At 39.5% G+C, this 14,809-nt stretch overlaps 1 protein-coding gene across 7 annotated transcripts in view; it reads right to left on the bottom strand.

Annotated features, from left to right (window-relative positions):
- LOC132899158 (CSC1-like protein 2) overlaps positions 1–14,809 on the bottom strand; it is a 204,383-nt gene that overhangs the window by 101,977 nt on the left and 87,597 nt on the right. For all 7 annotated transcript variants that reach the window (XM_060940843.1, XM_060940842.1, XM_060940845.1 and 4 more), the window contains one exon: positions 3,752–3,790. In XM_060940843.1, coding sequence (XP_060796826.1) covers positions 3,752–3,790 — 39 coding nt within the window. The remainder of the gene's footprint in view (positions 1–3,751; positions 3,791–14,809) is intronic.

Here is a 14,809-nt window from a genome sequence, read left to right as displayed (position 1 = left end):
GGTTTACTGGATAATTAAGGGCTCTTAGAGTCTTACAAAAGGCATTCTACTAAAAAAACCCTTTATGATTTGAAAACAGAGGTCAGGTGCTATATACGGAGGTGCTGGAAGGTTTGCGAAGCCTTGAATTTTCTGCATTTCTACATCGATGTGACGTAAAACATCATCGGATTTTCACACTGGTCGATGAAGAGAACACAGACAAAAGGGGGACAAGATATTTTTAATCCTTATTTAATTTATTACAAAAATATATAATGTATAAATGAATATTTTTTATCACGTCATTTATTTAATTTTATTATATTTAATGAAATAAATATTTTATTTCATACACACTAATGAATATAAATATCTAAAATATTTATTTTGTTTATCATTTATTTATTAGATTTTTATAAAATATGAGTAAAGTATAAAAATATATATATTTAATTTATTATTGAGGGAAAACAATCCAATGTTACGGATTAGCAGTTAATCTGAAGGTGAAATTAAAGTCGGGTGATTTCACTCAACAGGATGACAAATCAGGTGTGTGTTCACCCTGTTTTCTTTAAAGAACAGGGATCTAATCTAACAAAATCTGATCTTAAAGTGCCATTCCACCATTGGATGTATTTTTTTGGCATAAAATACAATATATTTTATGACAACATGACTAGACAGAGAAATCTTTTAGCTTCAAAATGATATATCAAACATAATTTGACAACGACAAGTATATTAATTTTGCGACCAAAGTCACCTACCCTTTTAATTTCCGCGCGGTACTGAAACGTGATGTCATCGGTAGGTTCCCCTTCTTGTGTACCACATCACGTGTGACGTGGCACAGATTATCAGCAATGGCGGATAGAACGCGATTGTCAGCTTCGGAAAAGAAGCGAAGGAAAATAGCAAGTGATGCCCAAAGGAGACGGTCAATGGTGAATATCGGCACAGCAATCGACAAGTGGAAATCGCGTTCTATCCGCCATTGCTGATAATCTGTGCCACGTCACACGTGACGTGGTACACAAGAAGGGGAACCTGCCGATGACATCATGTTTCACTACCGCGCGGAAATTAAAAGGGTAGGTGACTTTGGTTGCAAAATTAATATACTTGTCGTTGTCAAAAAATTGTTTGATGTATCATTTTGAAGCTAAAAGATTTCTCTGTCTAGTCATGTTGTCATAAAATATATTGCATTTTATGCCAAAAAAATACATCCAATGGTGGAATGGCACTTTAACACCACATTTGTGGAAGCACATCAAGGCATGAACAAAGGAAATTTCTGAAGACCTCAGAAAAACAGAGTAGGAAATTCAAGATCATTGTTCCCAGTTCCCCTTCCTCCAGGAGTGGGCCAACAGAGATTACTCCAAGAGCAAGGTGTGTAGTAGTCCATGAGGTCATAAAGGAACCCAGGGGAACTTCTAAGCAACTAAAGGTGTCTCATGTTGGCGAATGTTCATGAGTCCACAATCAGGAGAACACTGAACAAACAGTGTGCAGGGCAGGGATGCAAGAAGAACGCTAATGATCTCCAAAAAGAACGTTGCTGAGAATTTTCCAGAAGGCTCCTGGAAAATTTTGTAGACAGATGAGTAGAACTTTTTTGCTTTAAATGAAAAAAAGTGTCATGTTTGAGAAAAGAAAATGCTGCGTTCCAGCTAGGGCTGCACGATTATGGAAAAAATGATAATCACGATTATCTTGATCAAAATTGTAATCACGATTATTCTTGATGTTAGGGAAATCACTTAAATTTTATTTCACTATATTCAAACAAACAATATGAACAGCTTTCAGTGCAGAATGAAATTTAAAAAGAGAAATTCTGATTTCCAAATGACAAATAAATGAAATTTATCCAAGAAATTACCAAAGGATGAAGGAACTGAAAACTCAATTGCAAGAATTACATAGCATTATACTGAGGCCTACAAGTTTTTAGCTAGAAAGACCAGCCTATCAACATGCTCTGGCTTTAAACATGAGCGAAGGCAGGTCACAACATTGCCTCCAGTGCCAAATACGCTCAATCTGTTACCTACTCTCACGCTATCACCCCTTGAAGAAGATACCGCCAGTGTTGCCAGACACTGCTGACGTTTTCCAGCCCAAAATATGTTCAAATCCGCCAAAATGCACTTAAAACCGCCCAATCTGGCAACACTGGATACCGCTGCACTGAAGCTCTGCGCACTTGGCTTGCTTGCTTATTTAGGCGGAGTAATGAAACCTTACATGCGTCGGTTCGCCCCCTAATGGTTTGGCGGAGTACTGGTCAAAAAGTGCTTGATCAGATATGCAGCAGAGCTCGCATTTTAAATGGAAATAAATCGCGATTTTCATTTAATTTAATCGTGGCAGCCAAAATCGCGATTTTTGATTAAATTCGATTAATTGTGCAGCCCTAGTTCCAGCATATGAACCTGATCTCATCTGTGAAACATGGTGGTGATATCAAGACAACGACCTAAAGCACACAAGTCGTTCTACTAAAGAATGGCTACAGAAGAATAAATGTTTCGTAATGGCCAAGTCAAAGCCCTGACTTCAATTCCAATAGAACTGTTGTGTGGGCAGTTTGTGTGAAGAAACACACCGACATCCCAGAAAATTCCTCCAAACCGCTGTGCAGGACTGATCGACAGTTACAGGAAGCGTTCAGCTGCAGTTATCGCTGCACAAGACGGTCAGATCAGATACTAAACGCAAAAGTTCACGTACTTTTGCCACTCACACATGTAATATTGGATCGTTTCTCCTCAATAAATAAATGACCAAGGATAATATTTTGTCTCTCTGGGTTCTCCATCTACTTTTATGACTTGTGTGAAAATCTGATGATGCTTTCAGTCACATTTATGCAAAAATATAGAAGAAAAAAATAAAAAAAAACCTTCAGCATTCAAGCACCACTGGAGATTTTAGGAGCAACTGAAGAACCCTTTTGAAGTGTAAATGCGTTTAAGAAGCAATAATAGTGCTGAATTAAAAACACGATGTGCACTTTTGCCAGAGGATGACTCAGGTCACCAGAAATATTTGTCCAGACCAGCAGATTGTTTAAATAAGCCACGAGGACAGCACGCTTCACCGACAACGTCTCCTAATTTGATTTGGCTGATCCGTGTGAGGACAATAGACGGTCTTGTACATGTCTCTGCTGGAGAGGGCGGGGTTTCCAAAGGTCACGTCTACGACCTACCAATTTCAAGTATTCACAAGGAGATAAGAACCACAAATGGAGAGCATTAAATGTAGTGGGACAGGAATACAAGTAACACGAGAGGGGTGCCAAAACTTTAGGGAGCAGTGGTTTACCTTCGCACAGGCTCATAGTTACCCTTTTCCTTTCTTGTACTGCGGTCATTTAAGGTCAAAACAGGCAGGATGAGAGACAAAATGTTAGGACGAGGACACACACATTTGTAGGTTTAATTGTTTTAGGATGGGGCGGGAATTCCCACAAGGTCAAAATGTCATATATTCCCATCTTTATGGGGACAATTGGTGAGTACACACAGACGCCCGCCCCACCCACAAAGATCAGTGGTATGTTATGTTAGGAAAGGTCAAAAGGTCAAAGACTCGGAGAAATGTACAGCAGACATCAGTGCAACCCTCCCAAACACACAGCGCACCCTATAGGAGGAAGAAAAGCGTTGTTAGTTCACCAGTTAGCAGATGTGGAGCAGCCCAGCAGAAATTTTTTTTTAACACCCTTATAAGTGTGAACATAAAGATGACATACTATTCCCGCTCTTCCATGCCGCTGAATCTCTTCTTCTGTCTTGGGAAAAAAGATAAATAAATAGTTAAATAATTTCACATGTAATTGAGATTCTCACACACGGTTTCTTTAAATGTCCACATCCTGGTCCTATTCGGAGACGTCTCTTCCTGAAACGTCGACCAAATCTGGGAAGCTTTATATATTTCCAGTATATTCTTATCTTTGTGCATGTGGAGGTCCTTTTCAATTCAGACCACAGACCAGAACCCGAGATCGTTCAGCAATTACTCGTGTCGATCTGTACGTTTGAGGTGATCATGCTGTAAAAATAGATTCATCTAGATTCCAGTCTTAAAATCCTGCTGGTGTTTTTCTTTAGATCCATTACCCTACGATGAAGAGCAAACGAAGAGCCGTCTCCGTTTTGTGCTTACAGATTTTCGAGCTTGGGAGATTTTTTTATTCATTTTAAAACAAAACACACACACACACACACACACACACACACACACACACCATTACCTCACCAGAGATGGAGTCCACCAGGGGGCGAAGTATTGTTTTCGGTGGGGTTTGTTTCTTACTTTTTGTTAATGATATTACGGGAAAACGGCTGGCCCAACCTTCATGAAACTTTCAGAATAGATGGGCATTGGTCTCAAATAGAACCTCCAACATTTTGAGGGTCATCCGGTCAAGGTCACCAAAAAGGTCAAAATCATTTTTTCCCCCTCGATATCTTCCTTCATATTCATAAGTGTTTGCTTGGCAACACTCGTTTGTACTTTGTTTCTAGTTTATGTTTTTCAGCGAAAATACTATTATAAAAGTAGCCGAGTGGGAAAACTTGACATTGTATCCGGATTCACACGCTCGGATTGGCTGCTCTACTATGGAATCAATTTTGTGCCAAAATGTTCATACAATACTTTTGAAATAAACAAAAACGACAAATCAAAATACAAAAAAAGTCAATTTTTTTAGACTGGCAAACAAATTATTCGTGTAATCGTGCAAAATATCAGTCTATTACTCTTCAGAAACCTTTTATTTTTGTTCCGCGTCTTTCTCAGTTTTGTTTGACGTAATTTATTTTGGTTGCGATTCCAGCTTTCTCGTTTGCACTCCCTGACTTTTTGCTTGCAGTTTTGGAACAAACTTGACGTGTGGGTGGGCTGTCCAGGAATGCATTCCCATTGGGTAACTTGTGTTTGACTGACAGCTACGCTCAGCCATTCCCTACTCGGATTCTGGCGGACTGTTTGACGAGTGAGCGATCCATTGACGGTAAACAAGGATCGAGTGGACTTCAGTGGCGACTATGATATTGAATTTACACTTTGTTGAATTAATTCAATATCACAGTCGCCACTGAAGTCCACTCGATCCTTGTTTACCGTCAACGGATCGGTCACTCGTCAAACAGTCCGCCAGAATCCGAGTAGGGAATGGCTGAGCGTAGCTGTCAGTCAAACACAAGTTAGCCAATGGGAATGCATTCCTGGACAGCCCACCCACACGTCAAGTTTGTTCCAAAACTGCAAGCAAAAAGTCAGGGAGTGCAAACGAGAAAGCTGGAATCGCAACCAAAATAAATTACGTCAAACAAAACTGAGAAAGACGCGGAACAAAAAAGATTTCTGAAGAGTAATAGACTGATATTTTGCACGATTACACGAATAATTTGTTTGCCAGTCTAAAAAAAAATTGACTTTTTGTTCTTTTTTTGTATTTTGATTTGTCGTTTTCGTTTGATATTTCAAAAGTATTGTATGAACATTTTGGCACAAAATTGCTTCCATACTCTACTACTAGGATATCAGCTCATAGGCAAGGCAAGTTTATTTATATAGCACATTTCATACACAATGGCAGTTCAATGTGCTTTACAGAAGTAAAAACAAAAACAGTAAACAATAGAGAAATAAAATTACATAAAATAATTTTATTTTTATTCTAAAACAATTAAAAGAATTAAAAGAAATTAAAAGAAAATAATAAGAATTAAATAGTACAAATAAAATAATAAAATGAAGTAGTAGTTCAAATAAGATGAGAAAGAAAAAAAAACCAGCAGAATAGAATAAAGAATAAAATAGGATAAAGTTAAAGTAAATTTAAAACATGCAGAGAAGTAAAGATTATAAAGAATGTAAAGAAGACAATATTAATTATTTAACAGAAAGCATCTGAAAACAGCTTGGTCTTTAACCTAGATTTGAAGCTGCCAACAGCAGGAGCATTTTTGATGTCCTCTGGCAGTTGGTTCCATAGCTGTACTGCATAGGAGCTAAAAGCTGCTTCACCACACTTTGTTTTACCAGTAAATTTTTCTGTTTTGATCTGGTAGATCTGATTGGGTTAGGCCGCTGCAACATAGAGAGGTAACTGGGCCCTGTACCATTTAGAGATTTGTATACCAGCAGCAATGCTTTAAAGTCAATTCTGTAGCTTACTGGAAGCCAGTGAAGGGACCTTATATTGTTGGCAGCTCATATACCGTGAGTAGAGAAAAACAAAATGGCGGCGCATGTTGCTGAACCAACCGAGGATGAAATTAAAAAAAAAAAAAAAAAACCCACCGACCGCATCTTTATTAATTTTTTAAAAATTGCTCCTGTCATTTCACTGGCTTGTTTACATTCCAATTGGAAATGATTTTGTCGGATGTTTTGTATGAAGTTTTTATTTACTGAATTTACAAAAAAAAAATTCAGAGACCATGAATCAAATAAAAAACAGTTATTCCACTCAATTTCATTGCACACGGCTTATAGCCAACTCAGTGCTACGTGCCTCGTCGGCTATCAGCTCACGTACGACTCGATTTCGTGGAATAACTCAAGTCTCATCGTGTCTGTGCGCACGCAATTCCTTTTGGACATTCTCTTCAAGGATGCCAATAGTTCTGGGTACTCAACTCCAATCTAGGATGATTCAGGTGTGACATGAACCATTATAAAAATCACGGTTACAAAACAGTGTGGAAGTATTTTTGATCAAATACAAAAGCTCAGTGACTGGGTATAAACATCAGGAAGCTTTTTTTTGTACAAATATTCTGCTAAAAATGCAACAGCAAAAGCAACAGATTGGAGAAAACCACGTGTGTTGATCGTTATCCCAAACATCTTGACATTTTACGCATATGGGACATGACTGGTAGACAAATGTAACAAACAACTCATGAAATGGACAAGAAGGTGGTCGCTGAACTCCGCTGATGTATAGAACTGAAAAGAAAGGTCATTTTCCCATGGGTTTTCATGGAGAAAAAAATAAATAAAAAGGGCACTTCAGTGCTTCTCGGTGAAATCTTATGTCATCCACAATGCTACATGGAAGGGGAAAAAAAAAAGTCAAAGGAAAGACTGATGCCATACGAGCACAACAGTCTGTTCAGGGGTTTGGGAATCAAGTAGCGTGCAGCAGACATGTAATGAAAACATAATATTCTGTTTCGCTTCCGTAACACTGCATTTCATTTCCCCTTTACCCAGATAGGGAGGGAAAAGAAAGTGAAAAATAAGAAGGTTCTCAAACAGCACCAGTTTGAACAAGTGTGCTCCGAGAACACAAAATCCCCCGCTGGCAATTTGGCCATAACTCTGGTAAAATGCAACTGAATTGAATGAAATTGCAATCTATGTATTACCAATATATAACAAAGAATCCTGCCAAGGTTCATGAAATTCTGCCAAAAATTGAGAGAGGAGTTGATTTCAGAATGTGAGCACCCTTCCCGGGATGGACATCACCATGATATAACCCCCCTTTGGGCCTTTCAGCCAGCAGGGTACAATAAAAATTGTGAGGGAAGTTGATTTCAGAAAGCAAGCACACCTTGATGAAATTGCCAAAAAGTTTGTTAATAATCAAGGGCATTACTCTGGTAAAATTTGCCCAAATTAAATGAAATTTCAATATGCGTATAACGGTCATATAACAAAGCGTTTTGCCAAGTCTGGTGAAATTCCTCTACAAATTGTGAGAGGAGTTGATTTCAGAAGAACGTACACCCTCATGAAATCATCCAAGTTATTTAATCAAGCATCAAAACTCTGGGAAAATTTTCACAAACGAAATTAAATTGCAATATGCGTATTACCGTCATATAACAAGGCCTTTTGCCAAGTTTTGAAAAATTTGTCCAAAAATTGTGGGAGGAGTTGATGTCAGAAGGCGAGCACACCTTCATGAAATTCCGAAAGTACGAGGTTGTTAAATCAAGGGCTGTAACTCTGGACAGAGTTTAACGAAATTACAATATGCGTACTACCAACATATCGTCGCTGTCAGTTCAAAACCTGCTATGTGACAATTTAGGTCAATTCTCAAGGTTGATTTTTTTTTTTTTTTTTTGCAATTTATGCTAATATAATGCTGCAATTAGCTATTTTGATGGATATTTAACTGACCAAGCTAATAATAGAACAACTTTTTACTGGCTTTTCAGCTTATTTCAGAGTTGTGTTCAGTTTTTTATGTCTCCTGTAAAAAAGGAAAAATGTCACATAGCAGGTTTTGACCTGACAGCGATGATATAACAAAGAATCCTGCCAAGTTTCGTGAAATTCCTTAAAAAATTCTGAGTAGTTGATTTCAGAAGGTGAGCACCTTTCCCGGGACGGAAATCACCATGACATAATCCCCCTTCGGGCCTTTTGGCCAGCAGGGAATAATAAAAACACACAAACTGAGGTTACGCTATGAGGTGGCTCTGTAACAGTCGACACTGCTGTAAAGTCACGCAACGTTTCATTATCGCAAACAGAGATGAAGAGAACGCAAGTTTAAAAAAAAAAAAAGTTTGATGTTATGGTGCAAAAGTTGGTGCTAAAATTCACAGAGAATAACTTTCACTTCATGGTTCTATAACCTTAGTGTGTGTTGAACAGTTCATCATAGCGGAGGAGAGATTAGGGTGTTTTCACACTTGGTCCCTTTCAGCCATCTAATGGCCCTTTTCCACTACCCTTTTTCAGCTCGCTTCAGCCCGACACGGCTTGCGTTTCGACTACCTCAGAGCAGCACGACTCAGCTCGCTTCAGCCCTGCTTAGCACCCAAAACTCACACGGTTTTGGAGTGGGGCTGAAGCGAGCCAAACCGAGCTGAGTGGGGCTAGGGGCGTGAGCAGACACTCCCCTGTGCACTGATTGGTGAGGAGGAGTGTCCTCACACGCCCACACACGCCCCGCGAGCACGCTGGGATCTGTAAACACCGTAAACCCGGAAGAAGAAGAATTACGAGAATTATGAAGCCTTATGCGCTTCGCCTCATCTATACGCTCTTGCCAGTATCTGTTGGCGTTGTCGGTGACAACAAGCCACAGCACCAAGACCAGCAACACTAACGACTCCATGTCCTCCATGTTTATTGTTTACTCTCCGGGTCGTGAGACTACCGCTTAAAAGGCCACTGATGTCACTGTTTGCGCCGCCTAACGACATCACGTGACGTCCACCCACTTTCGCTAACTCCACCCAATGTGTCCACCCACTTCCAGCCAGCACGGTTCAGCGCGGTTGTAGTCGAAATGCAACTCCAACAGCCTCACTCAGCTCGACTCAGCCCAACTCAGCACGGCACGGCTCAGCCCGACTCAGCCGCGTTGGTAGTGGAAAAGCGGCATAACCGAACTCAGATCGATGACTCAGCATTTTTTGCGCATATGTGAACACTCCAACCGTACCCAGACCCCTTTAAAGCGAACCGAACTGAGACTACCTCAGGAGGTTGTCTCAGTACGGTTCGCTAAAAATCAACGGTACGGTTCGTCTAATCTGCGCATTGTGAACAAAAAGCGCACCGGGTTCACTTCGCCTTTTTCACTGTAGTTTAACCTTCTTCGTTTGCCGTAGTTGGTCACGTGACTGTAGCAGGGAAACTCAACTTCCTTTTGGAACTTACCACAGCCGCTTTACAGTTCTCTGAACTTACTGACTGATGAGTCGGCCACAATAATTAATATATATATATATATATATATATATATATATATATATATATATATATATATATAAATAAAATAAAATTATTTTCCTTAATCCACACTATTTTGATCAAAGAATACAGCAGGGCAAGCATGGCAGCAGACATTTTGATTCAAGAGAAAATTACCCAGAATTCCCTGCACTGGGGGTCTGAGGGCTCTAGAGGACCTGGTGTGAACAGAAAGAGGACTGAGGCCCCATCAAAGCTTAACTGGACCAGAAAGAGAACCCAGTCCTCTTTGTAATAAATTCACAGTGTGAACACAAAAAGAACTGAGTTCTTTTTCTGTTGGTCCACTTAAAGAGGACTGAGTCTGGTTCCTTTAAAGGGGACCAGGTGTGAAAACACCCTTAGAGTCAGCACGCTGAAAATGGCGAAAGAAAGATTATTGTATTAAATGCTAATTATGAACTATGTATTTCTCAACACCTTATACTGCTTTTCTGAACCACTTATACCCTGTCCACACTAGGGATTTTGTACCGATACGAAACTACTTTCGTACCGCAACACCTGTCGACACTAGCAACTATACCGGTACTGTAGCGGTACAACTGTATCGGTACAAAACCCACAAATGTATGGGTTTCATACTGGTACAATATCGGTACTGTACACTAAAAAAAAAAAAAAAATCCGTTGTTTTTACGGAAAAATACTGGCAGCTGTGGTTGCCAGAATAATCCTGTTAAAAATACAGTGAAATGTAAACAACATTACAGAATAACTTGTACATTTCACTGGGATTCCATGTACAATTAATGATAACTAAATGTAAATTTTACAGGTATTCAATGTACAATAATCAATACATAACTTAAATTTTACGGATATTCATTGTACAATTAAAAAAAAAAAAAAAAAGCAAAGCATCGAGGAATGAATTGCGAGTGTTCTCGATTATTGGTTTTTGTGGCTCCAAAATGATGGTTACAAGCAATGATCTACTAGGCGGATATTTTATTTGATTTAGAGTTTTACGAAATGTGCCGGAGAGCCTCTACTGACATTTTTTAAAAAAAATTTTAACAGGGCAATGATGTAATTTTAACTATCACATTCTGTTTTAGTATTACAGTTTGTCTGTGTTTAAACTACAACAGTTTGTAAATTCTACAAAAAAAATATGATCAATTCAACATATTCTTACTGTTAAATTAACAGTGGTATTTGGTTAGGAGTTTTACAGTATATTGATGTAAATTACACACTGCTTCATTGTTTTTGTATTTACAGGTTTTTTATGTCATGATTTTACATAAATTCACTTAATTCTACGGACTTTTTTTTTTTTTTTTTACAGTGTAGCGCTTCGCTGTAGTGTGGACAGATGAAGCGGTTCTGTATCGATACAAATATAATGCGCATGCGCAATGTCACACACCTCAATCGATGTCTTCGCTGAATAAAATAGTGAAGAACGGAGATTCGTTTGTTTCTTTCTCAACTGCCTCGTGCGTTTTATACGATTCGACTGAATAAATGACCACCAGAAATACAGACTGTACATTGACAACAAAAAGCGCACACACGTCGTTTCATCCGTACGGAAGCCGAGAGAGGCCCTTCATATTAGAGGTCGACCGATATGGGTTTTTCTAAAGCCGATGCCGATACCGATATTTAGAGGTCAGAGTCAGCCGATGGCCGATATGAGCTGCCGATTTTTTTGGGCCGATATGCTATCGTATTGTCTTTAACTGGCATGCTAAAATATCATACTAGTAAGAGGACGCACAACACTTATAAACTTAACACGATTTATTGAAAATTGAACACTCTGAAAAAATCAACATATGAAATAAATATAAAATACCAGTTAAGTCAAAGGCTACTAATGAAATACATAATATATAGTATAAATATTATGTATTATATAAAAATGGCTGTACTCATCATAACAATAAGAATTAAATTAATAACTTAAACGTATTAAAATGAATAATCAATAGACTAACAGAGTGCAAGAAGACTTCCATGATGTGACAACTTCAGATAGTTACTTCAAAATGGCAAAATACATGTTCAAGTTATACAGTTTCACCGTGGAACTTCCACGCGTTTCCGTTTCAACAATATAAAACTCCGTCTCCCAGCATGCTGTGCAGGAAACCGGAAATAGGAACTGCAGAGGTCTAGCATCGGTCTCTGGTTCACAATCAAATCAAACATGTATACATCGCGAAAACGAATGGACATGGGACGGCAATGTTATAATACGTTCACAGGTTAGTTCTGCGTCCTCTTTTTGTTAACTTTTCACTTAGATTGTCCGTTGCTACAGTTTAGATCGGAACATAGCGGTCACCAGCGTTAAGGGGGCTTACATAGTCGACGCATTACCGACGCACTCGCGGCCACAAGGCTACGCATCGCAACGTTTCGTTTCGAGAGGAATTCTACAACTCCGATGCAGTTGAAATGCTATTCGTTTTTCCTTTCGCTAAATGAAGCAACACATCACAGATTACAACTATCATGAGAGCAAATCTACGACTTTAGGACATTGAAATGTAAGAATTGAAGCCTTACCTGTAGGCTCTCTCTGCTGACTCCTGAAATGTTTGTTGGCTTGGGTCTTTTGCACGCCGCGTTCTACGTAGCTGTCGTGCCTGACTTTAAATCGGCGCGACCAAATAAGAAAATCGGCCGATGCCGATTCATTAAAAAAATGGCAAAAATCGGCCGATAGATCGGTCGACCTCTACTTCATATAATCCTTTTTTTTTTATTTACCTTGTTATCCTGAGATAACGAAATAATTAATTCAGGATCTCGAGAAAGCAAAACAATTATTTCATGATCTCGAGTAAACAGCTGAGAAATGGTTCATTCAGGTGCGCCAAGAGACTTGTGATATGCTGACTTTGGGGCCATTTCTCATTCTGTATAGACGCAACTTTGGTCATTAGAATGTCTGGAATAATCGATCACCTAATAAGGCAATATTTTGATCAGGGGTTGACACAGGGAGAGATTGCATTAAGTCTTTTAATAAGGGATCATTTCAAAATTAGTCCGTGGCACCTCCGCAGAAGACTGGCCCGGCTTCGTCTCTACCGACGGAGATACAGTGATCCAGCTGAGATCACGGAATAATTGTTTTGTTTTCTCGAGATCTCGAAACAACGGATGCCATATATTCTCGGAAGGAAGTTACTCGGTAACCACGGAAACATTTCGCGTACGCGCATTTCAACTACCGTGAAAGAAAACCGCAAACATTTCTCGCTAGTGTGGACAGATGCACTAAACTGCACCGGTATACTTTGTATCGATACAGTTATACCACTTTCGTACCGGTATAAGTGTGAACACAGCATTTTTTTTTAGCTTTAACCCAAATTGAACATCAGCGCTTCAGACTTGACTCCATTCAGAGTACAGCGGTTACAAATAAACTAACTGCAACGCATCATTCGGGTGACTCGACTCTGAAGCGTGCGATTTGTGACCACTCGGATTCATAAGCTTATGATTCCCAAATCAACTTGGACTACAAAGGTTATGAATCACAACTCAATTCTAACTGCAAAGCTTTAGACTCGTGACTCAACTGGAACCGCAAAGTTGATTGATGACTTACAACTCAACCTGGGCTAAAAAGGTCATGACTCAACTCTAACCGCAAAAAAGTGTCAGAATTGTGACGACACCGACTGCAAAGTTTGCGATTTGCGCCTCATCTCTTTCAGCAAAGCTTACGGCAGATTCTACCGTAACTGGATCCATTCATCACTTGCCCACAAAATAAGAAATTTTTCTTGTCCTTTTTTCAGTGAGGTAATATTTTCAAGATTGAAAATATGGTATTTGGTCTTGTAAAACAGCATGTCATTTAAAAATACACTGAGTATATCAATAAAAGATTTTTAAAGAATAAAGTTCTATTTCTTTGACATATCTGACAGACATAACTCCCATTTTAAAAATCACTTTCATTCTCCCTGTTGCTATCGTCAGTGAATTTCTGTCAGATGACCTGACGATAGACTCGGCCGTTATGGATCTTTGGTAGTTATCGTGTAGCCTGGGCCCGCCCATCCTAAGCGTGACGCAACACGAGGGCCTGTTGCGAGCTTAGTCTGGCCAGGCAAGCTATCTACAGCTCTTCCAAGCTCCCGAAAAATCGGGAGCCAATCAACTTTGAGCATCTCCAACGGCCCTGGGTAGAGGCGTGTTCAAGGCAGTGACGTAGTAGAACTGCGACCGGAAGCCATAGATTGTTTACAGAATCATGCTGTATTGAAAGCATTCAACGGGAAGTTCTCATTGAAAACGGAGCAAAGAGCAGCCCTGGAGGTATTTATTGAAAGGAAGGACGTTTTCGCCTTGCTCCCAACCGGCTTTGGTAAGAGTTTAATCTACCAGTTAGCCCCGCTAGTAGCCAAATCAATGAGGCTCAGCGAGAATCCTATCGTCGCGTCACATACATACGTCAGAGGAAAGAGTGATGTGATTGGTTTAAGCTTCGTCACAGCCTTTTCTGGCTTCGACCAGTAGCAAACTGAGGCATTTCAGGGAGGCGGGTCAACCACGGGCTCTGGGAAACGGTTGGGCTTAATATCTTGGCCAGACCAATAGCTCGGAGAGCTTTGAAGTCGCGTTAGCCAGACTAGTTATCGTGTGGAAGCAGGCTTTATAATTTTTGGGTGTCAACAGATAGAGTTGAAATAGATTAACAGCGAAAAACTATTTTGTTCACGAGAGAAGCCCACAGTTATTTTTAAAAAATGCTATCGTCAGTCTGTTAGTCAAATGCACCTGACGATAGCAAAATTCAAGCCCTCACCACGCACATCTTGACTGACGCAAAGAGGAAATTCTACTGCGCATGATTTTTGAGACAGCAGACATTTACTTCCGGGCAAGACTCGGAGTTCTGACGGCTAGATTTCATCAAATAAATCAAGGTAAGATTTTCAGTCAGCTATCCTGACGATAGAAATTTTTGACGATAGAAACATTGAGAATATTTTTGTGCATTCATATTTAAAATTTTTCTGGAGGAAAACTATCGTAAGTTGAGATAAATCAGAGCCACTTGCGACCCTTTCAGCCGACAGGCCATTTCAATGTG

The sequence above is a fragment of the Neoarius graeffei genome, chromosome 15 (assembly GCF_027579695.1).
Source record: "Neoarius graeffei isolate fNeoGra1 chromosome 15, fNeoGra1.pri, whole genome shotgun sequence".
NCBI classification, from domain to species: Eukaryota; Metazoa; Chordata; class Actinopteri; order Siluriformes; family Ariidae; genus Neoarius; species Neoarius graeffei.
This window is presented reverse-complemented; position numbering and strand designations above follow the sequence as displayed.